The 26336-nt window shown below is 41.1% G+C and overlaps 1 protein-coding gene across 5 annotated transcripts in view; it reads right to left on the bottom strand.

Moving 5' to 3' along the window:
* The window catches only part of RRBP1 (ribosome binding protein 1), a 121688-nt gene that overhangs the window by 44461 nt on the left and 50891 nt on the right, over positions 1 to 26336 (bottom strand). For all 5 annotated transcript variants that reach the window (XM_043981810.1, XM_043981811.1, XM_043981812.1 and 2 more), the window contains 2 exons: positions 10640 to 10788; positions 3686 to 3808 (listed from right to left, as the gene is read on the bottom strand). In XM_043981810.1, the coding sequence (XP_043837745.1) occupies positions 3686 to 3808; positions 10640 to 10788 (272 nt within the window). The remainder of the gene's footprint in view (positions 1 to 3685; positions 3809 to 10639; positions 10789 to 26336) is intronic.

The raw sequence follows: 26336 nt of genomic DNA, 5'->3' as shown, positions 1-26336 counted from the left end.
ATGATCATTGATCTAGAGTTGGAAAAAATAACGGAGGTCACAGAATCACGGACCTTGGAGCCAGATTGTCTTGTCTAACCTACACCTCTTTACAACATCCCCAAGAAGTGATCCAAGAAGCTTTCTCCCTGAAGACGGGCAGTGAGGGAGCGCATGCTCCCTCAGGAGACATCCTGAGGCAGCTGATACCTCTTTGGGATACTTATTGTTAAGAAGTACCCTTTGCTCATAGAACAAGTTAATAACTCTTCCAAATAACAACTCTTTGAATACTTGAAGCCAGTTCGTATGTCCACCTGTGTCCCCCACTTGCTCCCAAAATCTCTTTTTTTTTCCTTTTTTTTTCCCCATAAAAGTATTGTATTACTTTCCAGTTACATGCAGTGATAGTTTTCAACATTTGTTTCCCTAAGATTTCTAGTTTCAAATTTTTCTCTCTCCTTCCCCTCCTCCCCAAGGCAGCAATCAATCTGATATAGGTTATATATGTACAATCACATTAAACATATTTCTGCATTAGTCATGCTGTGAAAGAAATCTCTTTTCTAGGCTAAACATCATCAATTCCTTCAAATCCTTAGTTAGAATGATCCTTTCATCATTCTTGTTGCAGGTCATCTTTTCCAATAATGGGGGGTGGGGGGAAAGTATGAACAACCATTAATAAGTGCTTACTAGGAGCCAAACATTATGCACTGGGGGTACAAACAGAAAAGGCTATGATAGACCCCAATCTCCAGTAGCTCATCACCTAACTGGTGGAGATAATAAGTAAAAGAAAGGTGAGCTATAGGGCTGAGGAGGAGACAGGAAGTCCTAAGGGTTCAGCTTTAGGGCAGATGCCAAGGTCTGAGCCAAGGTCCTTGGCTTATGTAAGTGGGTCAGATAACTGAGCCAGGGGGCTTCAGGATATAGAGGAAGGGCCTTAGGAGGCAATGGCAAAGTAAGGCTTCCATCTCATCAGAAGGAACAAACTTGTGGAAAACTCATCCAAGTTATGTGAGCAGTCAAACAGTGCAGGCAAAAGGGGGAAGGATGACCCCACTGGTGGAAAGTACCACCTATCACTGCCTGAGGCTGGAGAATAGGAAGAAAACAGCCAGGCTCTGACCAGGGCAGGACTGTCTCATTTCCTTAGCCCTGGATTCTATGACTGTCAATACAGCCTTAGTTTATGGTCAGGTATTTTCATATTACACAACCGACTCATGGAGTTTGTAATTCACCAAAATCCCAAATTATTTTTTAGAAAACTGCTGACTAGCTGCACCTCTCCAATTTTATACTTCTGAAGTTAACTTTTTTGAACTTAAATGTACGACTTGCTATTTATCCCGACTAAATTTCAACTCATTAGGCTCCATCATTCTAGCCCATCAAGACCTTTTTAGAGCCTAATTCTGCTCCTTCTGGCTTTGTGCTATCAGCAAATCTGATAAACATTCTTCATAGTATTCCTCAGTGCCTTGCACATAGCTGAATAAATATTTGCTGAATGAACAAATGTTCTGTACAAGTGACATGTTATCTGTTCATTATCTGTATTGATCTTGCATTTTATTCCTCATCTGTATGTTTTTCTACATGATTTCATGTCAATGTTGTTCGTCTCAGCTTATATGCTCCTAGAAGGGTTAAAACAATTTTTATCTCTATAACTTCTACTGAAGTCCCCCTCTGAGGCCTGTAATCCTGGAACCTCCTCATTTTAAAGTTGAAGAAATGAGGCCCAGAAAAATTAAGTGAATTGCTTATGATTATCCAGGTGGCAAGTGGTACACAGCTAGGATGTGAACCCAGGTTTACAGGGCTTAGCCCTGTGCCTGACACATAGTAGATGTTTAATAAATGTTTACTGAATTAAATTGAACTGAAATGAATTATAAACCCAATACATCTATTAGAGGTCTCCCTTCCCCTACATGTCAAAATTTTTTCACTTTCTTTTATTAACACTTAAAGCCAAAGCCCTGCCCTCAACTACTCACTTATTGTTTAGGCTAAAGTTTTCAATGGATCTTTAAGTGTGGTACTTTTAAATCATGGCATGTGAGAATATCCCCCCAAGAAGGTCTAGGCAAGTTGTTAAACATTTGTGTAATATAATATTATAGCACCAGAAAGAATGATAAATATGGGGAGAAAATCACAAAGAAAAGGGCAAAGACTTCTATAAAGTAAGTAGAGTAGCAAAATCTAATTTTTAAAGAAAACACACTAATTAGGTCTAAATCCATTCAAAGTTTTATTTGTGATTTTATTCATTTATAGTTAGTTGGCATTTGTTGTGATTTCTGTAAAGCTTAATTTTGAACAAAATTTTTTTAAAGACAGCAAATGTATCCTTAAACAACGTGGACCTTGAACCCACAAATCAAGGTGGGAAAGAAAGCAAATGGGTGACCCACACTTTTCATGGGTATATCTTTAGATGGTTGCCCAGAGATGTGCATGAGCAAAAAGGTTAATGAGATTTAGAAAAAGTCTCTGAAGGGACTGACCTTTAACACTGATGAAGAAGTAACCTCCCAAAGAATCCTTTGACTTTCCCTATCTCTGCTCAATTTCTCCTACCGTGGACATATGAAATGATAATGGAATTGATAAACCCTAGTTAATTTTATATTCCTTTGGAAAGAAAAGACCGAGATAAATGGGGAGCATCTGTCTGTGGAGAGACTATCTATATTGGCTTGGCTATGACATTAACATCTCTGTGCTTACCCGCACAGAGAGAGCCAAGCCTCCTGGTAGAGAGGTGCGAGTTACCAGGATGGGAGATGATCACCAGACTTCTCAGTGCACTGGTACAGGGAACTTCTGAACGAGGAAACCGTCAATGCAAGATGGCACCATTTCTGCAACTTATAATCTTGGAAAGAGCTGCCTAGGACACTGAGAAGCCAAGCGATTTTCCTGGCTTTGGGCTAGTAGTCTATCCACTACAAAAGAAGAGCCTTCCAAAAACAAAAACAACCCCCCAGACTCACAAGCAAGCATTAAAAGAAACAGAGTGTGCAGGGAGAGGGGGAGGAGGGTAAAGGAGAACCAATGGATAACTGAACTTAAAATAATCAGCTCCATCAAGTGTTTACCATTTCACAAAAGGTCAACCAAGAACCCTCACAAAGCATCCTTTTGGGTAAAGCTAGATACATATGAAATCAGTGACACTGCAGAGCCCAGCTCTCAAACCAGGTACCAAGAGCAGGTAGTGTAAGCCTCATCTGCCTAAGAAAATGAAATAGGAAAACCAACACTGGTTTTCTTCAAAGGTCCTCAGAGAGGTGGGCATTAGTCTAGTAACTAACTCCAAGCATCTACCGGACTAACCCTAATCCTAACCCAACAAGAGAGGAATATAAAGTGCAGGTGACAGGTTAAATATTGTTCAATGGAATCTCTTCCACATAGGTATTCCCTCCAGTGATAAAGTTCACAGCCTGCCCATGCCAAGAATCCAGGGATTTTTGTCCAGGCTCTCCTATCAAGCTGCCAGAGGGTATACCCTCAGTAGACACATGGGGACCTTCACCCTGGTCTCCTTATACTGTCACCAATGGAATACATGGGCTGCCCAGCAGTTTCCTGATTTTATGACTCACATTATGGCTCTTTATGTCTGGAACATCCTAAATAGGATGACAGGAGGGACACATCTATAGACAGACAACATGGGATTTACCTTATTAAGTTCCCTCAGTCTGTTTTTGGCAGCAGCGGCATCTTGTTGTTCCGTAGCCAGCAGCTTTTCCTTCTCCTCCAGTTGTCTCTTTAAAACCGCCACTGGATCACCTTTCTGAGTAGCCTATAAATGCACCAACAGATTCAAATTAGTATCTAAGAAATGCCTGTTTGCAGCACATTCTACTACGGTTTCCTGGACACAACAGTAGGAGGCACTGTAGTCCTATAAGGACAGAGAATGCCGACGTGAATAGTTTATATCCTTCAGGCTTCAAAGGGCAATACTGAGAGTTCATGGGTTTGTAGGCTTTAGGATTTATTTAAAAACCAAGTTGCCTGACGTTATCTCATTTCTTCCTCTCCATACAACCCTGAGAGGTGGGTGCTGTAGGTATTATTATGCCCAGTTTACAGATGGGGAATCAGAGGCTTGGAGTCATCAGAGTCTCTTGACTCCACATCTTCTCATCTCTCTACAACCCTGAATCAGCTCATAATTATGGAAGGAAGGACATCGCAAGAGGTCATCTGGTTCAGTTTTCTGCCTGCAGGCCATGCATGAAAATAATACTTTCCAAGCAAATAACTCCTTGTGTCATTAAGAACCAAGAACATTAGAGTTAACAACACTAGTAGATATTTGTTAATTATTTCAAAAATGCCAGAGCAACTTTCTGTATTGCAATTGTTTAATAAAATGACAATTACAAGTAATATGTCCCATGAATGACAGGGGCATGAAGGTGGACTGGAGGGGGAAGAAAATAGAATCAGAAAGACCTCTAAGGAGGCTACTGAAATAGCTCAGGAGATTAGGAGCAAAGATCTGGATTAGGGTGGTAGCAGCTGAAACAGAGTGCAGGAAACAGTGATGAGCAAGAGGTAGAATAAACAAAGCTGGGAAGGAGAGGTGAGTAAGGAAGAGGGTAAAACAAGGAAATCCAGGGAAGAATGGTGGTACCTTGATTTTAAAATGAGGAAGTCAGGAGTAGGTTTAAGAAGAAACTTTGGTTTGGGACATGCTGAGTCTGAGATGCTGGTGAGATATTCACATTTAATCTGCTTCATTCAACCACCATCAGCTTACTTACACCCAACCCCTTTTCTCCCCCCTCAGAAGAAGCACCTTAGTTCAGGACTTCCTCATCACTCAGCTCTATCACAGCAGCTTCCAAACTGGCCTCCCTGATGCTCTCCAAAGAGCTGCCCAACCACTAATCCTAAAGCACAGACATTCACATGTCTCTAGGGTCACCTGGTCTCAACCTCTCCTTCTAGCCTGATTTCACATTACTTCCCCACTCCCACTGCTCTCTACACTCTAGTCTCCATCTCTCCCTCATGCCTGGAATGCTTGCTCTCCTCATCTGTCTCCTGTCCAAGTTCAGGGCACTTGCCACAGCACTCTTTGCCAAAGTGTCACTGCTTCTCTCTCTCTCTCTCTCTCTCTCTCTCTCTCTCTCTCTCTCTCTCTCTCCCCTCCCCCACTCTGCATTTACCTACATGTGTACTAGTTGTTCCTCTCAGTCATATATATCTTTCTCATGTTTGTGTTTCCTCAGCAAATAGTACAGCACTTGGCACATATTAAGTGCTAAATAAATGCCTATTTGAACTGAACTGAATACTCTTAGACATTGGCTAGTGGGGGTCTAGAGCTGAGTGGAGAAGTATGTATCAAGGACACAAGTCATCTGCTCTGATGCACTTAGTAACCACTTACTATGTGCTGGGTACTGTGCTAAGCACTAGAAAAACAAATACAAGGAAAAATATAGTTAGTCCCTGTCCTCAAGGAGCTTACAATCTAAGGACGCTAGAAAGTGTTGGGGAGGAAGGAGAAAAGAGCATGTTGTTGAAGTCTGGAAAGACAGAATCACAGTCAAGAGGGAAATGAAGGTCGGCTGGCCTGGAGCCTTCTCCAAAACGGAGACCCCAGGAGGAACTTACCCAGGGGAGAAGGGGACCAGCATAGCCCTGACAGCATGTAAATAAGGAGTGAATCTATGTGAGGAGCTCTTGAGCTAACTGAGTTTGCCAACAAAGAAACTACTGTAAAAGAAAGAGATGAGAAGGCCAAGGACAGACCTCAGGAAAACACCCGCATTAAGGGGTAAGGGAGGGGCAGCTAGGTGGCAGAGTGGATAGAGCACCAGCCCTGGAGTCAGGAGTACCTGAGCTCAAATCCGGCCTCAGATGATTGACGCTAGCTGTGTGACCCTGGGCAAGTCACTTAACTCCAATTGCCTCACAAAAAAAAAAAAAAAAAAGGGTAAGGGAGAGTCTAATGGAGAAGAGAGGTAGGAGAACCAAGAATCTCTGATTCCAAAGAAGGTGAGAGCTAGAATCACCAAGCTGTTAAAACTACTGTTTCAGAAAAGGTCCAGGAAGAGAATTCCAAAATAAAGTCATTGGACTGGTGACTAGGTTACTGGCAGCATTTGGAAACAGCTTCAGTCAAGTGTGTGTGTGTGTGTGTGTGTGTGTGTGTGTGTGTGTGTGTAGAATGAACATCTTTTGAAGCTGCTTTCAGACACATGGCAGGTAATGAGTATTATTGTCCTTTCCATTTTACAGATGAAGAAACTGAGGACCAGAAAGGTCAAGTTTACAGTCACACGGCCAGGACTGTCAGCATCAGGGTGCAAACCTATGGCTCCTCACTTAAAAGTTACTGTTTTTCTTGCCAAACCATGCTGCCTCAAATAGAAAAATAAACCACGCAACTTTTGTGTAAGACATTCACATAAGAAAGAAGAAGAAATCATACGAAATATCTGGCCGGGCTCAGGTTCACACTGGAAAAAGAAACCGTTATATAGGAGAACTAAAGCACTTCTAAGTAGCTTTGTAAAGAGAGACACTGCTTTATCAGTGGTTATGGCTAGACTGCCCCCAAGCCCCCCAACCACACCCCAGCAGAGGGCACATTTGTGGATTCTGCCTCCATATCTCCCATCCAACCCCTTTACTGCACACCTACAGCCATACCCCAATTCAGCCCCTCATGAATTCTTTCCTAGACTTATTACAATAGCTTTGTAAATCAAGGCTCTGCCCTTCCCAACCTATTCTCCAGTTATCAAATAGATATTCCAAAAGCACAAGTGTGGTGACCAGGTCACTCCCACACTCAAGCAGCTTCAGTGGCTCCCTACTGCCTCCAGGATAAAATCCAAACTCTTCTGTTTTGCTTTTAAAGGCTTTCACAATCTGGCTCTGACCTATCTTTCCCAGATGATTTCAATACTTCCTTTCACCATCTACGGTCTTCCAAAGTGTCCTCTGTTGCTCTGCCCTCTCCATGCCTTAAAGGCACAAACTCTCTCTCATCCCTAGAATGTTCTCCCTCCTCACTTCTGCCTCTTGTCCCCTTCAAGGCTCAGGTCAACTATCACTTCCTACCAGAAGCCTTCCCTGATCAGTCCCCACCTTTCTCCACCATGATCATTCTCTCCCATACCATCAAATTATTTTGTTCTTTTAAAACTATGTATTCTATATCCACTTAGGGTACAGGTTGTTCCTTAACCTGCCCCATTCTACCCAAAAGATATAATTAAGCTCCTTGAGGAGAAAGTTTCATTTTTTGTCTCTCTCTGGTACCAAGCGCATAGAGCCTGGCTGGCATACAGTAAATATTTAATAAAAGGCTTCTGAATTGAACTGAACTAAACTGTTAAGAAGCCTGAGGGCTCAGGAGCAGAAGGTGAGTCTCTCTTACCACCCACAAGGTATGGAGTCTGCAGCATCCCCAAATCTATTGAGGGGGTGGCAGTTGGGGCTCCTTGGAGCTCTTAGCCTTGATCTTAGGATCTTTTTGCATGTCTGCAAAGACCCCATTCACACCACCATTCTCCCCACAGCCCAAAATAACGACTTCAATTTGATCTAGAAAGAAGTACTTGATGGGAACTCTCAGACTACAAACTATAAGGAAGGGGACTTCTTAGCTCAATAAGGAACATCATAAGCCTAATCTAAGATGAACTACCAAGCACATGAATCATTTTCTCAATAACACACAAGTCAAGACGGTAAAGTGGGGATAAAAATCCCACCTCCCTCCCTGGGTTGTCATGAGACTCGAGTAAGTTAAAATACGTAAAGCACTTTGCAAACTCTGAAGTGCTGTATAAGGCTTGTTAATAACTTCTGTATAATAAAAATAGGCTATTCAACAATAATCCTAAACACTGAAAGCAGACAATTTTTCCTCCAAAGAGGTCAGCACTGTATTACCTCTCCTAGGCTCTGCGGGGCAAATCTGGACTGCATCCCTGTGGACTTTCCCAGCAGAGAGAGAGAAGGGAGGAGGGGGGAGAGGCTGCAGAGGCAGGCTGCTGCTGTTCAGCTCAGCTCCATGTCAGAGCAGATCTAGGGCAGCAGGCAAGCCTAAGAGGAATGGAGACCCAGGGTTTTCCCAGGGCCACCAAAAAGAAAGGGAACAAAAGCAGAGCAGCCAGATTCCGGCTCCCTCCACTTCTGGACAGCAAGAGATGGACATGCAGCCAAGTGCAAAGCAACAACTCCAGAAACCCCACCTACAACTTCTGGTCAAACGACATCACAAGCATAAGTCATGTGTCCCTTCCTCAGCTCCACCTCCTAGAGATGAGGTACCGCCTACTATTTTTTCTTATAGGCTATAAAATCCTTGAAAACAGGGACTTTCATTTATTCTCTTGCTATAACGAGAGCCTCACACATAATGGTGCACAATGAATGCTTGTTGGTTAACTGAGTATTGGTCAAAGCGGACAATATCTGAGGTGCAATTTGAACCCAGATCCTGATTCCAGAGCCAGGGCTCTTAACACTGCACCAGACTTCTTGAAGCATAAGACTATGGCCCTCCATAATTGTTGCTACTCAAACTCACTCAGCAAGAAGAAAAGGCCCACTTTTTAGCTCCACACTGGAATTTATCTAGCCTAGCCCTCCAGGAGTGCTGAATCATCTCCTCAAGCTGTTGACTGCCCCGGGCGAGATGGCAGCTGTGACTCTGTGGCAGGTGGAAGAATGCTATTTTGGGGGGCAAAGAAGCCAGCACTGTTGTCTTGGGGGTGCTGTCATTCCCTCTCCAGATGTCCCCTGCACAGCCTTCCCCATATACAACCATCAGAAACTCTGGGGCAGTAAATGCCATTTGACAAATTTCAGTGATGAGCCAGATGTAAGGAAATTTAGCAATTGTTTGGGTATTTCTCAAGCACTGAGTACCAGCCTGGGGTTTGGCACATCCCAGAACGCCTCTAATTATGTCCAGAAATGATGAAAAATCCCCAAGCAAAATTATTTATCATTCACTTTAATTTACAAAGATAAATACGGGTTATACTGCAGCTCTGGAAGGAGGATTTTGGTCACATGACTGGGAGTCAAGACTCCAAAAGGGATAGAAGTCACTACTGTAGGGACTCGTGCCAGAAATAGTAAAGTATTAAATTCAAAAAGGGTGTATTAAGTGCTTGCTGGATGCTAGGGATACAGAGATAAAAGTTAAAGAAAAACAAAAACAAACCAACCCATCCCCCATCTTCAGGTGTTTCCAGCCTACTAAAATGTAAGGATCTGAGCTTTTAGCTCATTCCAATGAATTTCAAACATGAAATATTCTGCTATATTCCACCCTTGTTCTTGGTTATTTTCAAGATATAGCTTGGAATAATTCTATACTACTAACAAGATCCCTCTTTATCTCTTCCCCATAGGTTCAGAGGAATTACATATTTTAGATTATATTTTATCATCAACTTTTGGGGGGGGCTAGGATGGGGGGGCGGGGCAACGAGGGTTAAGTGACTTGCCCAGGGTCACACAGCTAGTGTCAAGTGGATTTGAACTCAGGTCTTCCTGAATCCAGGACCAGTGCTTTATTCGCCGCACCACCTAGCTGCCCAACAACTTTTGTTTAAACAAGATATGCCCACCGACCCAAGGACTGCACAATCCCCTGTAACAATGTGATACTGTGTCTGATCAGACCATATATGCGACATTCTGTCCCTTTTATATTCCCCACCTCTCTGCTGAGAAGAGAGTATATTTCATTACCAGATTATAGGGTCACAGATTTAGGGAAAGAAGAGGCCCTGGAAGTTTTCTAGTCCAACTCCCTTACTTTACAGATAAGGAAAATAAGACTCAGATATTTACAGGACAAGCCAATGTCACACTGGTAGCAAGCAGCAGGGCCAAGATTTGAACCTAGGTCCTCCAACTCCAAATCCAATACTCTTTCCATTGAACCACACTGAGTATAGAACTTATAGTAAAGAAGACCTGAGTTCAATTCCAGCCTCGAATACAAGGTACGTCACCTTGGTCAAGTCCCTCTCAAGCTCAGTATCCTCATCAGTAAAATGGGAGCAATCCTAATAGCTTCTACCTCATGCGTTATAAGGACCAAATAATACACATAAAATACTTTATGGCTATCTTCTTCTTCATCACCACCACCACCACCACCACCACCACCACCGTAATCATCACCACTTTGAAGTAAAGGCTTACAACTGTTACTGGTCAGGACTCATGGTTTGGCAGCTCAGTGGTGGTTAGAATATAGCAGAAGTCAAAATCTATTTGCACTGTGATTAAGCCCAGCCTGGGATGAAGGGGATAAGACCGTATTCTTCGCTGAAGAGAAAAGTGAAGGACAATTTTCAAAGACCAGATTGTTTTATAAGCATTTTCTTTCCATCTTAACAACTCCAGCATGAGTTCATCAGTGCTATACATTCACATCTGGGAATACATCACCACGAGCACAGCTGCCATCTCCATACAGAGGCTGTGTATGGTACGAGGGCTCCACAACAATTTCTATTGTTTTCATTCATGTAGGGGAGGGGAAGAAGAGAAACACACATGTACATGGGCACACTTGTCTAAATATGCACACTTACAGTCACCACGGACATTTCTGCAGTGTCAAAACATCCCCTACCTTATGCCAGGTATCCTGAACAACACCAGCTTTCTCGGATAAGATTTCGATGAGACAATGGGCTTCTCCTTCATTGAAAACTGTACTTCTGAGGGTAGATACCAGAGTCTTGTAGGGCAGATAGAGGGGGCCATCAGAATCTGCTGGAGCTATAAGGAGAGAGAAGAAGCACTTATTGAGAATCGTGTTAAATGATAACATACAATCTTTTTTTAAAAAATTCAATTTTATTTATTTATTTTTTTTTGCGGGGTAATGGGGGTTAAGTGACTTGCCTAGGGTCACATAGCTAGTAAGTGTCAAGTGTCTGAGTCCGGATTTGACCTCAGGTACTCCTGAATCCAGAGCTGGTGCTTTATCCACTGCGCCACCTAGCTGTCCCGATAACATACGATCTTAATATTCACACACACCAAATAAAGCACTTAGGGGAAGTTTCTAATCAGAATCAATGTAGCCTAAAACATTTAATAAGCACCTGCTGAGTCTAGAACACTATGTGCTAGACTAGAGAAGATCAGGTTTAGTTAAAACATGATTACTGCAAGCCCTCTTACAGTTTACATTTTAGTTCCCAAGAGAAGAGAACTTAAACTCCCTCACAATTTCCTAACTGAACAACAAGGAGGGAAAGTGAAGGCTAATCCACTTTAAGATTATTCAGTATGCCAAGAAACTAGTTGATAAAATCAAAGTTTCTTCCCTTTATTTTTTATTTTTAGTGAGGCAATGGGGGTTAAGTGACTTGCCCAGGGTCACACAGCTAGTAAGTGTTTAGTGTCTGAGGCTGGATTTGAACTCAGGTCCTCCTGACTCCAGGGCTGGTGCTCTATCCACTGCACCACCTAGCTGCCCCCCTCTTCCTTACTTTTAAGAGCAAATTAAGAAAGAGAAGTGAGAAAAGCGAAGAGAGGAAACTGACCTCTCAGTATTCCTGAGAAAGAAAAAACACCATTTTTTATTATCACTGAATTTAACAACAATCTCTTGGTTTCTGCTACAAGATAAAACTTTTTTTGTCTTGGAAATAGTAGTTGCTTTCAAGTGGTCAAGTTTTTCATCAACCTCATTCACCTTTCCCAAAGCTATTCCTTCCCCCATATGCCACTGACAATAATTCACTGACCCTTCTGACTTGCTAAGTGGACAGAGTCCCTGGATAACACACCAAGGATAATAAAAACAAGGCATAAGCTCAGTTTCTTTGATGCTGCCTGCATCCTAATGTCTTTTAACCCTCAAGCAAGGTCCTGTCCCCTTTTGCACTACCTTAACATTACCTCCCATAAAGTGATGTGATTCCCCTCAAAATTACTGTAACATTCATTGATTTTTTCCCCCCCTTTATGGTCTCTCTCTAGAAGAGACAAAAGGTATAGTGTTAAGATCACGGAGTCAAAGAAACCAAGTCTGAAACCCAGCTCTGTCATTTATTTCCTGTGTGATTCTGAACAAGTCATTTGTCCCTTCTAGGTCTCAGTATGAACAGCTTCCAGGTGGCACAGTGAACAGAGTGCTGGGCCTGGAGTCACAGACTCCTCTTCCTGAGTTCAATTCCAGCCCCAGACACTTATTAGCTGTGTGGTCCTGGGAAAGTCACTTAACCCGGTTTGCCTCCGTTTACTCATCTGTCAAGTGAGCTGAAGAAGGAAATGGCAAACCCTTCCGATATCTTTGCCAAGAAAACCCCAAGGGTCATGAAGAGTGAGACATGACTGAAAATGACTAACCGACAACAAGGGCTCCGTCTCCTCATTTGTGAGAAGAGCAGATGATACTAGATGACATGTAAGGTCCCTTCCTGCTCCAAATCCAATGACAAGAGGTTTCTAAGCAATGGGTTTTTCTTTTCCCTTGGACTGCCTTAGTCAATAGCTCATTAAAGACAGTCTTCCAAGAAATGATCAAATGTCTCAAAGGATCCTAAATTTAGAGCTAGTCCAAACCCCTCCTTTTCGAGATGAGGACACTGAGCTACAAAGAAATTAAGTGAATTGCTCAAGGTCATACAGGTCATAGGAGGCAAAGCCCAGGCACTCTGACCTCCGATTCAGCAGCACCCCTTCCCTTATCCCACACCCTCCCAATAATTAGTCATTTCTGAACAAACACCTACAGGGATTTTTTGGTTGGTCTGTTTGAGATGTTTGATCATTTCCTCAAATGCTCTTTACCAAGACTCATGAGCTCAAAAAGACCTCCATTCAGTTCAGGAATTAGCACAAGTTGAACTGAGGTATCCTGACTCATGAGAGAAGACCCAGTTAAAGCACTCGCTAGCAATTTCCTCTTGACATAGTTCAGATCTGTACTGCAGATGAATGATCTAAGTAAACAAAGGAGTTTTATAAATAGCTAGTATATCACTGGACTGCCGAGCCCACCTAAGCCCACACAAAAAAGAAAGTTGGAGGGGGGTATAGAGAGGGAGAGAGGAAGATTTCCTTAGTAACACTCAATTCTCTACTTGTCACAATATTTCCACTTACTAGCCCCATTATTTTCAGTACAAGTCAGAGCATTCACTGTGACACCTTAATAAGTGGAATAGGTGAGGGGACTGAAATTCATGTTTTCATGAATACCTTCAATTTGCATGTTTGTCCTGTAGAACCATAAAAAAGTTAAATAACCAAGCATTGTGTTAATGTTCTAAGACATAGTGGGCTCTTTGAAACTGCCTTTCTCTCCATACTTGGCGGCAATGATCTCTTGGTTGTAAATAGGTGCACAGGATGTATGAAGGAAAGGGAAAAGGGAAGGGGCATATTATATCATTGTCTCTTCAGCTGGATTTTTGTTTTTGTTTTTGTGGTTGGACAGTGAGGGTTAAGGGACTTGCCCAAGGTCACACAGCCAGTAAGTGTCAAGTGTCTGAGGCCACATTTGAACTCAGTTCCTCCTGACCCAGGGCCGGTGCTCTGTCCACTGAGCCACCTAGCTGCCCCTCTTCAGCTGGATTTTTAACAAAAGGATCCAACTTGCTATATAAGTGCTACAACACTCATGCTTTGAAATAAATTTCACAATCTGCTATCTTGGAAGATCAGCCTTTCTTACCCTCTCTTCCATCCTTCCCTACCTCCCTACCCCCATGAAAAAAGGAAGAGCATCTCCTTTCAAGCACTAAATCTTCCCTTAAAAAACAGTGGATGCTAACATGCTGGCAAACTCCAACACTCTACAGCCTCCAGAATGACTGTGATTGCTTCATCCTTTACTCCCTACTCTCCCTCAGCCATCTAATCAGATTGTCCTCCATGAGGCCTACTCCTAGAAAAGTGGGGAAATCTATTCAAGCACATATAGCACTAACTAAATGTGTAATCCATTAAAAGAAGCCTACGTAATGAAGTTTGCAGATGTCTCACCAGAGAACTGTGCCTTTCATTTCAATGTGCGATCCCAAACGTTCTACACACTGTCTTCAGTTAGGAACAATAACTCATATTTCTATAGTACTTGGGGGTGTACAAAGCACTTTAATCTCATCTGGCCCCACAACAACCCTGTGAGATAAATATTATAGGTAAAATTATGTCCATTTTGCACATTAGGAAAACGAGGCTCAGCAAGTGACTTTTTGCCCATGGTCATGCACCTAATAATTTATCAGAGACTGTATTTGAACTCACTACCTATAGACTCCAACTATCTCTCCACTAGGCCATGAAGTTTCTAGGACTCAGGAGAGAAGCCTAGAACCAACAGGAAATGGATACACAAATTTCATCTAGAGATGAAGATGATTTCAAGTATTTATTTGTGATTTCACTCGTTGCCATGGCCAAAGAATTTGAGAATCGTTCATAAATGTGCTGGCCTACAGAGGATAAGCCTCCATGCACTTAGCCAGGCTAACACTTGGAAAGCATGCTCAATCTGTTGCCAACACCACACTCAAAGTCTTTCCAGCATGATGGAACCTGCTACAGCTTACGCTTCAATGACAGAGCCTTCCAGAGCCTAATACTTCAATGACAGAGCCTTCCAGAACCTAGGGTCACAGCTATGCCAGGCTTCTGGAGGGGTACTGGTGGAAGGATGGAGTCTCCCTACTAAAATGTCCATATCTTGATATACTCAGAGATCCTTTATGTATTCAGGTATCAGTTATTCCAATAAATCTTCTGGTTTATCCACAAAACAAGTCCATAAAGAATCTTTTTTTTTTCTTTTGAGAGGGAGGAGAGTGGGGTAGAAGAAGCGCTATTCACTAAAGCAAAGAATTCTATTTCCAATTCTCCCAAATGACAAAGTAGGGCCCACCTACGTGGCTTCAAAATAGGAAACAACTTTCTAGCAACATATTTTTATCAACTGATTCCTCAAGTTTAGTCAATTCACAAGTGACTAGTGAATTTTCAAAGGCATTATATGACAACTATTCCTAAACTTTCTCTTTTTTCGGACTTCTGAAACCTTCGGGCATTCTAATAAACTTAGCCTGATGCAAGACCTTAGCAAGTAGCCTGTTGTGCAGAAATAGTTCACTGATCTGTTGACTAACTTCTCCGCTTGGATATTCTTTCCTCTCTTGAGCTTTTGTGACACTTTTATCTCTTTTTAAATTCCTACCCATCAGGCTGCTATTTCTCAGCCTTTCTTTAAATGTGCTGGATGATTTTAATTTTATTGATAACAAGATCTAGATTTGCCTATATTTACATAGGAGTCATCTACACACAACTCTAAAAATGATAAGAAACACGAATGCCTACTTGCACTACATGTCCTCAAGGAATTTATAATCTGGTTAAAAGATGAGGTATTTACAGTTCAAAATATTTTAATAACACAGAGCAGTATCTGAGGAATGAGCCTAATGAATGGCACACAGGGTAGGTGGAATTTAGAGGAAGGAAAGATTACTATGGACTACAGTAGTCAGGGAAGGTCATGCCTGGGCTGGGCCTTGAACTTTCATGTCCTTTCTATCCCCTGTACAAACAATCTCAGTGTTCTATAAGGCAAAAACCAGAACTCTGACAATCTCAAGGAACAAGCACTACTCAGGAAGTGCCCTGAGATTTTTCAGGCTATTCTTCCTGCTATTCACTCTCCTTCCCTAATACTTGGAAATTCACAAATACATTCTTTCTCTAGAAGTTGGAAAAGTCTCCAGATGAGCTTTGCTTTTTTTTTTTTTCCCCTTGACCCTACAAGGGATCCAAAGAAGGATGCTCCCAGGATGCAGGAGGGAAGGATGTTGGTTTTGGAAGTGTGATCATCTGCATCTTAACCAGTTTTTTTCCCCCATTGAGAGTAGCTAACATTGCCAGATTCAAATACAAAAAAGACAAACAATTCAACTTTCTAGTTTCATGTTTAACAGAAACAAGCAATTTTTAATACCCTCATTAGGAATAATGAGAAAGGAAAAATTATCCCTAGGACAAAAATATTAATTTTTTTCCCCTAAAAGCTGAGTGACAAGCTAGTCACAGAAGTTGGGGGCTTGGAACAGCAGTGAGAATGAAAGAAGTGCTCATTATAAAGCTTATAAGAATCCCAGGAACATCCCAAACTGGAAACACCAGTCCAGCCACAATCAACTCTGATTCACCTTTGTGACCATCTCTCATACACAGTGCCTGTGATAATTCAGTGTCATCACACAACCGGAGGTTCTGTCATTTACATTCCAGAAGACAAGATATTTACATGGGGCGGGGGAGAGAGATACAAAACAATAGAATATTTCTTTCTTTTTCTTTTTTTTTTTTTGGTGAGGCAATTGGGGTTAAGTGACTTGCCCAGGGTCACAGCTAGTAAGTGTTAAGTGTCTGAGGCCGAATTTGAACTCAGGTCCTCCTGAATCCAGGGCCAGTGTTCTATCCACTGCGCCACCTAGCTGCCCCTAGAATATTTCAATAACTCAAGGATCTGTTATTTGAGAGTAGTGAGTAATCCCTCTACTGATGCAGGCTGCTATCCTTTCTACACCTTGGCAGATGGCTAAAAAGTCATTATCCTTCAATGACTCAGGTGAGGAATTGAACTTAACTTGGCTGAGTTCATCCTTGGACAAAGCACAGTAGATACAAAGCCATGACTAGACTATGCTCAAAGGTTTTCCCAGGTTCTTCTGGAATAGATTTCAGAAACCCTACTATCATCTCCAAACCATGAATCACCCTACCTCTCAAGCTACACATGCCCAAAGGCAGTGATAGACACATATCATAACCAAGTACAACTGGACTCTAGGATTTGCCAAATATAAGCCATCACAAAATAATTACAATGAAATCTAGAAAGGACTTTAGAGATCATTTGGTCCAACACTACCCCAATTCACTCCCTGACCCCATCAACAACAACAATAACAACACACATACACTACACATTTCACAAGTGAGAAAACTGAGGTCCTCACAGCACAGAAGGGATTGGAATCAATCAACAAGCACTGACTCTCTGCCAGGCACAGCTCTCTATGACTAGAAATGCGCAGACAGAGCAAAACAGTTCCTGCCATTAAACAACTTTTTTTTGTGGTGAGGCAATTGGGGTTAAGTGACTTGCCCAGGGTCACACAGTTAGTAAGTGTCAAGTGTCTGAGGCCAGACTTGAACTTAGGTCCTCCTGATTCCAGGGCTGGTGCTCTATCCACTGTGACACCCAGCCGCCCCCATTTCTAATTTTTAAGGAATTATTTTGTACCTCTTTTTCCATTTGGCCAATTCTTTAAGTAGTTCATTTCTTCAGTGAATATTTGTGCTTCCTTTATCATTAGGCCAATTCTGTTTTTTAAGGTATTATTTTCCTCAGTATTTTTTGGTGTCTCTTTTACCAAGCTGCTAATTCTCTTTTCATAATTTTCTTGCATCACTCTCATTTCTTTTCCCAATTTTTCCTCTACCATTCTTATCTTTCTTTAACTCTTCTAGGAATTCTTGGTGGGCTTGTGTCATATTAACATTTTTCTTTGAGGCTTTGGTTGTAGTTATTTTCATGTTGTTTTTTCTGAGTTTATATCTTGTTTTTGGGTTGGGCTAGTTTTGTTTTGTTTTTGCCACCATGGTAGCTTTTTATGGTCAAGTTCTTTTTTTGTGGTTTATTCATTTGGGCAGGGAGACACTATGTTCGAGCTAATTCTAGGAGAATGCAAGTTTTCTATGCTTGAAACCAAGGTGATATTATCCAGGGAGAGGTGTGGGCACTGCTGTACTCTGTTCTTTACCCAGGAAGGGTCCCTATTCCTTTGTAGTTGCAAATGCTAGCAATCCTCTCTGGCTTGGAACTGTGACCCAGAACTTTGTACGGGCAATATAGTTGCCACACCTCCAGTTCTGCACCCAGTGTCAATAAAGGGTCCCCTATAATCTCTTTCTGATCAGTAGTCTGACCCCCTTACCATCTCTGGGCTAGAAGCTCCCAAAATTGGCAGTAGTATTTTAAAGACTTTTTTCCCCCAAGTAAAACTGCTCTCAGGGATAAAACACACAAAAGAATTAACTAAGCCTCAACAACATGCCTGAAGCTTCTTCCTGTCCCTTGCTTGCTGAATTACAAATAACAGTTGGCCCAAGTGTATGACGGGAATAGGAGAGAGCAAGAAGGCTAAAAAAAGGCTCCCTGCTTGAGCACAGGATTGCTCTAGCTCTCACAAGAATGTTCCTGAAAAAGTAGAAATCCCTCCAACATTCCCTTCCCCTTCCTCAAAAGCCAAATACACCCTCCTTAGGATTCTATCACTACTAACAAACTCTAACCTCTAATAGCTATTGCTGTTTCAGGAGATCCCTATAGCCATGAGGTAGGTTTAGACTTGACAGGTACTATATAAGACAATATCAAAGTGGTGTAACAGAATATTGTGAAGAGTATTGGACCTGTAGTCACAAGACCTGGATTCAAATTCTACTTCCAACACTTAGCCTTATGGACATGTAGAAGTCTCCCTGAGCCTCAATTTCCCTGTCTATAAAAATGGAGCTAAAAACATCTCCACTGTTTACCCAACAGCTTTGTTATGAGGAAATCATGTTGAAGTGTTCTTGTACAAATGAGTTCTTGTTATTTATAGCCTACTCAATGTTTATCCACTTTATATTTTTTAAAATCTGCTACAGATTTTGTCAAAGACAAGGATATAGAATTGCGCTAATAGGAGAAAGGAATTAACCACTTTCCTTTAAGGAAATAAAATATCAAATTATGGAATTCGGGCCAAACTTTGAACTTACTATTAGAGTGTAGTGTCCCTAAGAAATGCTCAGACAGGAAGAAGCAAGGTCCACAGGTAGTTAAAACAAACTTGCCCTTTATTCTGCTCCCACTAAAGGAATTAAAACAATGCCAAAATGGTGCTTAACCATCCTATCTATAGAACCAGTATTTAAAGGATATACTAGATTAGATAAAGTAGTATTAACCTAAGGAACCCTTTGGCAATTTCCTGGAACTATCCTCCCCAAGCATTTCCACCCCCACCCAAACCTCCCATTCAAGGCTTCCACTGGACAAAGTGAAGTTTCAAAACCACTCACTGGGCAGCTTCCAGGGGAAAATACCTGTCTAAGGAGGAATGCTCTGCCAAAGCAGCCACAAGGTGGTTGATTCTGCAGGAATACACAGGGCACCTCAAATATTTTTCATTCCATTCCATTCCATTCCAAACCATTTTCTAGACTACACTCAAGAGTCATAATCATCAGCAAAAATTTTCTGGCCATCTTTTCATCTCCCTGTTAACTGTGGTATCTCATAGAGAAACTTCTTAACACCGTTGGAATCAAGGAGTTCCCAAAAGGCTAGATGATGAAGAAGAACTATTCTACAATCAAGTAAATCAAAAATTCTCTACCACACCCTCCCTCCTTAGCGATTTATTGACCATCTTTTTTCAACAAGTAAACCAAAGCTACAGTGCATGAATGGGTTCAGATGACTGTAACAGTTTACTCTGGTTGATGCTGGGTTTACTCTACGGGAATAAAATTTTAAATGTTGCAGGAATTGCTTTTTGGAGTGCATGTTGACAGCTGTTCCTTTTTTTTTTTTTTTTAAGTGAGGCAATTGGGGTTAAATGACTTGCCCAGGGTCACACAGCTAGTAAATGTTAAGTGTCTGAGGTCGGATTTGAACTCGGGTACTCCTGACTCCAGGGCCAGCGGTGCTCTATCCACTGGACAGCTGTTCCTTAATGACAATCCTCCTGCCATTATCAGGACAGTCCTGAATTTTATTAAGAAAAATGGTCAAGCTAAGCCAAAACCTAGCTGTTTCCATAGGTCATAGAGCAAAGCCAGGGTCTTCACATTTCAACCTGCTTTTATTTTTCACTTAATCCCAAATCTTTTACAAGTGCCACCTCAGACACACACTTAGGACATAACATACACCAGGATCCAATGACCTAGACTCAAACCACTGGCTTATTTATACAACCCACCCTAATGACACTTCTCTACTTTTGGAGCCAAATTCAATTTGGATTTGAAATAGTTATCAGAATCTAGCTTCCAATCCCATTTTACCACTACTCACTACCTGGGTGGTTCCGGACTAGCTATTTAATCTTCTCTGGCTCCATTCTTAATACTGGTATAATAAGGGAGTTGAGCCAGATGAGGTCTAAATTCCCTTACAACACTAAATCTCTGACTGCCACCCCCTAACAGAAGGGCAAAAGAGTTAAATATAGACTCCAAAATACTATGTGTCTTTTTTTTGGCTCCCAATGTGAGAGGGTGGATTTGGTGAGGAGATCCAGATTTGGGACTGAATGTTTTCATCCATCCTTTGAAGAGCCTTCCTATTCTCCCACCCAATCTTTATTAATTTTTTTTTACAAGAACATTGAAGTTTCTGGCGATTTTGGTAAAACTTTTAATTGATGAAAAAGCTTATACCTAGTAACTGAGGAAGTCAGAGACCTCAAAGAAAGTGAACTAGGAAAGCAAACTGGACCAGCAGCTTCTTCCAATCTGAAATATCTACTTTATGAGAGAAAGCTGGGGAAAGGGAGAAGGGGGTATAAAAGCTAAAAACTGAAGTAGCAAAGCTGTTCTAGTTGCCTACAGTAATGATTTATGCTTCAGCATCAATTCTCAACGTTAACATGAGCACGGAACTAGGTATAGGGTAATAAACCAAAAGCAGGAAACAACCTCAGAAGCCATCTTATCCTACACTCACATTTTAGAGATTAAGAAATTGAGGCAAAGGAATGTGAAGTTACTGGCCCACGGCCATAGATGTAGCATCAGAGGGAAGATCTGACCCAGGTACTCTTCGAGCTACTGATCGTTCATTCCACGGTTCATCTCTCCCTAGTTTCAAAGAGGTATAGGTGTCAAATGCTGCAGAAATGCTACTTTTTCCTCTTCCCTTTTTATTTACAAAATCAGGTTGGGGAAATCTAAAGTAGGTAACCAGCACTCTTATTTCAAAGGTTTAAACAAATCAACAGAGTTCGGTGAGATTCAGAACAGAAGGGGATTGGTTCCTAATCATCCCTCTCTTTTCCCCTCATCTCAAAAAAGCACTCAGAATTCCCCCCCCCCAACCGCAATTTATTAGTATCAATGTGTCTATGCTTCACACAAAGGTTAAGAACAGGGGAAAGTGAGCACTATCAATCCTTTTGCACACCTAGCATTGCCATTTACATGTCATCAATATGATGAGCCTGAGAGCCAAGGGAGCCACTGGGTTACCTAAGAAGGGACAAATGGGGACAGTGTGGAAATGGAAGAGGTCAAAGGCTCCCAGGCTAATCAGTAGGAAGACGGAGACGACTGATGAGGTGTCCAGCACTTCCAGTGAGATGGGGAAACACTCTCCACCACCACCAAATCAATGGTGACCACATTCTTTTTTTTTTGGGGGGGGGTGAGGCAATTGGGGTTAAGTGACTTGCCCAGGGTCACACAGCTAGTACGTGTCTGATGCCGGATTTGAACTCAGGTCCTCCTGAATCTAGGGCCGGTGCTCTATCCACTGCGCCACCTAGCTGCCCCAATGGTGACCACATTCTAAAGCACAACAAAAATGACTTCTGAATCATCCATGGTCCCTCTGCTCCTCAAACATTTGTACAGACAAAGGATTATCATGTACTGCACATGAAGACATCTCTCTGAACAACAAAACCCACACTGTTCAGAATTAGTGCTCAGTTGAAGGCTAAAACCAAAGTGACCCAAGTGTATACCAGGCACTCTGTGTCCTCTGTCCTCTTCTTAACTCAATCAATGGCAGTTAGCGATTAAAGGAGGGAGCCCCGGCTCTCCTCTGCATGCAGCCAAGGGCTACACAAAGCAAACCGAGCAGCCTGGGATTCATGTTGGCTCAAAGTTCAATGTTCCAGTCACACTAAATTTGGAGCCTCTGGAATGTACATACTGTACTTAAAAAAAAAAAGGCTAAAGCTTTGGTTTACAGAGAATGCACAGGCCCAAATAATGTACAGCTGAAATGAATTCCAATTGTAGGACTAGAACGGCTTTTGAAATTTTAAAACTATGATGCTGATTATTACCTTGTCAATACAGCTTAGTTTTGCAAAAGGGGAAATGGAGCTGGAGAAGGCAAACCAACATAATTACTTGGGCAAAGACGACTAATCAGGGATCAAAAATAGATTTTTAAAAAAAACCATCACCACATATATACTCTAGCTTCCTGTGTAAGACATTTAGCCTTCCTAAATAACCACCGAATACATGTTCTTCTGCTTTAACTACTTGAGAAACAACAAAAGACATGGATGATTTGGGGAACCAACAGAGCTTTATTCAGGAAATACTTGCCCCTCCCCTTGTGTTCCCTTGGTGTCTTCCCACTTTCAAGTATTTAGATAAAAATCAGCATCTTTTGTTTCCCCGGCACTGATAATTTTCTCATCTAAGACTAAAACGGCTTCTCTCCACAGCTAAGGCTGCCTCACGATACAATCACACGACCAGAGGTCAAATAGAGCCATGTGGGGCTAGAGAGGACAAAATGAACCTGGGAAATAAAGGGGAACAGGAAGTGCACCTTCAGCAGAAATGAAGCATGAAGCTTTGACTCTGCACCCCAGTGTGGAAAACATATATTGTAAAGAGCATTTCTCTGTGGGGAAATAAACAAGAGTGAGTCTCCAGTAACTATTCAAATCCAAGTTTACCTAGAAGAATCTCCCAAGTTGGCAAAATGAACTACCATCCAACATCCATGGCCACTTCTAACCTTCTTGTGGTTACCTGTCAGTGAAAATTTTAATGGTTGATCTCCGAAGTCTACGGTCATCAGAATTCACCTGGTAACATTTCCTCACCATCTAATGTTCTCTATGGATTAAGGGAACAGATTTGGACCATGCCCCTACTGATAAATTCTAACTTTGCTGTCCTTTCCTGGAGAACCTTTGGATAAAGTCCCAAGTTCTCCACACTGCCATACTCCTAGAGGATAATAGAGAAGCTGCCTTGGAAAGTCAATCAATAAACATTTATTAAGCTCCTACTATGTTCCAGGTACTGTGCTAAGCACTTGAGATACAAAGAAAAACAAAAAGACAGATAGTCCCCGTTTAAAGACCATGATAAACAATTTCCCAAAATGGTGGCATAACAACACCAGTCCATGAAGGTTAGTTTTATTTTCACAAATCTCTACTCTGTCTTCCTTTCATATCAAAGATCTTAAAAGACAGACCCAAGGACACTCCAAGAGTATACTATATAAGAAGAGGTGGGGCCAGAGCTGTGATTTCATTGATAAAGCACAGTGGTTCTCAAACTGTGATCCTTAGACCCCTGGAGTCATCAAAACATTTCAGGAAGTCCAAAAGAAACTATTTCTATTATACTAAGATATTATTTGTATATTGAAATAGTTCCCTTTTCCAACTACATTTCTGTGAGGGCAGATTTTCTTCATACATTTCAACCAAAACAATATATCCCATCAGACTGAATGTAGACACAGATGAGAATCCAGCTATCTTCTATTAAGACAGATTTTTAAAAGCAATTTGCAAAAACACACAAAATAATGTCAATTCTCACTAATTTATTTTGTTTGGGAAAATATGGTTATCTTTCATAAACAAAATTTTATTTATGCTAACATGTAATGGGTTTACTGTTTTAAACAAATTAATATTTTTAGAATTTTATGTTTTAATTTCCAACAAATACAGTAAAATATCAATAGGTATAATAACACTTACATAAACAAAAGTTCTTTGGAGTCTTCAATAATTTTTGAGAATACAAAGGGATCCTGACACCAAAAAGTTTAAGAAACCCTGATATAGAGAATTCCCCAAAAAGGAAATTCCCTCTACCAATTCAGGTCAGCACCTCCTATGTAATATATAGCCCGACAAAGTTGCCTGAGGTACCGAGAGTTTAAGTACCTTACTCAGGGTCACAAAGCATGTATCAGAGGACAGAACTTGAATCCAGGTCTTCCTGGCTTAAAGGCCAGAAAGTCTATCCATTACACTACAATGCCACTATCACTGTTACTAACAGTGCTGTTAACACAGTAGTAGCAGCTTATGTTCCTATACCACTTCCCTCCTAACAACTCTGTGAGGTCATTATTATAAATGGTAATCCCATTTTACAGATAAGGAAACTGAGGTTCAGAGAAGATAAGCCTAAGGTTATAGGTATTACGTGGCAGAGCTGGGACTGAAACCCTGTTGCTCTGATTTTAAAATCCAAAGCTCTTTCCACTACATTACCCCCAGATAATTCTACAACTCAACTAAGGTACCCAACTAGACAAATTGAAAACTGCCTGTAATTCGAGACAGTAAAATCATGATGTTGGCTTCCTTTCTTCTTTGCTATTGTCAACATTTTGGCTACTTCTCTTCATGTTTACACTTTATCATCTATTCAATCCCAGAAGGTCAGGTCAATGCCTGTGAAACTCTTTGTAAAATGATTAACATATCACAACACAAAAACACAAACTTAAGTGCTTTCTGACACAAATGGTATTACCAGTCTCTGTGCCAGAGAAAAAAAATGGGTAGTATCGACACATTCTTCAATTCTGACAAAACATTTTATTATACTTACAATGCTGCACAACTTTAGTAATTTAAAAGAATAAAAGTGAATGATCAGTATTAATGAGTTCAATCATATTTTAATTAAATGTCCTTTGCAAAAAAAAAAAAATATATATATATATATATAACTAGTTCTCAGCTAACCACCAGAGTGCCTAATTAAACTAACTCTTATAATTAGTATATTAATAATCTTTAATTTCAGTCCAAGGGGAACTCCCTTCATTACTTAGTAATTAAGTCCTAAGAAGTTACCTTAGGCACAAAGACCTTAGGTGACTTGTCCAAAAACATACAAATAGTGTCAGAGGCAGAATCTGAACCCTTCTCTTCCTGGCTACAAGTTGGGGCTTCTACTCATCCAAGACCCTCTCTAATTAGTAATGCTTTTTTTGTAAGTAAAAAGGCTTAATTTCCTAAGACAAATTCCTTTTCACCATCATTTGCAAATGTTTGTATAAACTTGAGGTAAGAACACCTCTAATGAAACAATCATTTTAAAAATTAAACGAAGTGAGAAAAAGTCCATCAGTCTGAAAGAAGTGAAAGCCAGTGGATGATGCAATGAAATTATAAAGGCCAGATATTGGATATTGTTAAAGAGACTCAGTCACACCATTTGTAATTTGAGTAAAAGAATAAGCCAATTTGGAACCCATCATTTAAATTCTAGGTAGCAGCCCTAGAGAATACAGCTAAACTCTAAAAAAGGAATCATTTGGGGGATAAGGAAGAGGAAAAGAAACTGTATCCTTCAGCCCTTCCCCTTTACCAGAAGATAATCTTGTGAACCGGGAAAGGTCTGGGAGATTTCAAAACTCCCACAGGCAAAGTGTCCCCAGAACAGCTGATAGTACTTTCTACACTGGGAGGTGGGAACGAGCTAGACACACTTAGGAAAGGCAGCATCAGCCTAGCAGAAAACTTGCTTAAAGGAACTTCATGGGGACTTCCAGAAACGAAGAGCTTTGAATTAGATCTTTATCACATTTGCTACTGGACTTTCTTAGATTCTATATGCATTTGTGGGAGGGCATGTCATTGTTTGAGGAATTGTTGCTGCAGTAACTGTTCTTACTTTATCACCTTAGTAAATACTCATTTCTAAAGCTAAGTAAGTCTGGATGGCTAGCTATTATCAAAACATAATCAAAAGAAGTATATTGGTGGGGGCTCAAGAACTATAAGAACTAAAAAAGCATTCTCTTCTCCCCCAACCTCTTGAACCCTCTTAATGAAATTTGGCCAATGCAATAGAACTGGCAAAAGTGAAGGGAATCGTTGGAATTCAGTTACTGTTGAGAAAACCACTACAAGTAACTGATGTCCAGCCTAATTCTCCAACTGGTACGGCTCTCAGGAGTCTAAAGGGTTGTCATTTGCTGAAGTCAAGTTATCCAAGCTCGTGTTTAAGGGTAACAAAGAGCATAAACTAGTTATTTAGACTTTTTATCAACTCTTAAAAGCACTTCCCCATTAAATCAGTAGTAACATGGCTAACAATAGCTTAATCCTGATAAAGCAAAGAAGAAAATGCTTGGAGTATTTTTAGCAGAAGGAGACTGCTACAAATGGCAGCTGGACAAATTTGGTCCTTTAATATTTACTTCAACGTTAATTCAGCACCAGGGAGTGTTTTTTAAAAATGTGTTGAGGGGCAGCTAGATGGCG

Source organism: Dromiciops gliroides, chromosome 2 (genome assembly GCF_019393635.1).
Source record: "Dromiciops gliroides isolate mDroGli1 chromosome 2, mDroGli1.pri, whole genome shotgun sequence".
Lineage (NCBI taxonomy): Eukaryota > Metazoa > Chordata > Mammalia > Microbiotheria > Microbiotheriidae > Dromiciops > Dromiciops gliroides.
Note: the sequence above shows the minus strand (reverse complement) of the source record. Positions and strands in the feature narration are given on the sequence as shown.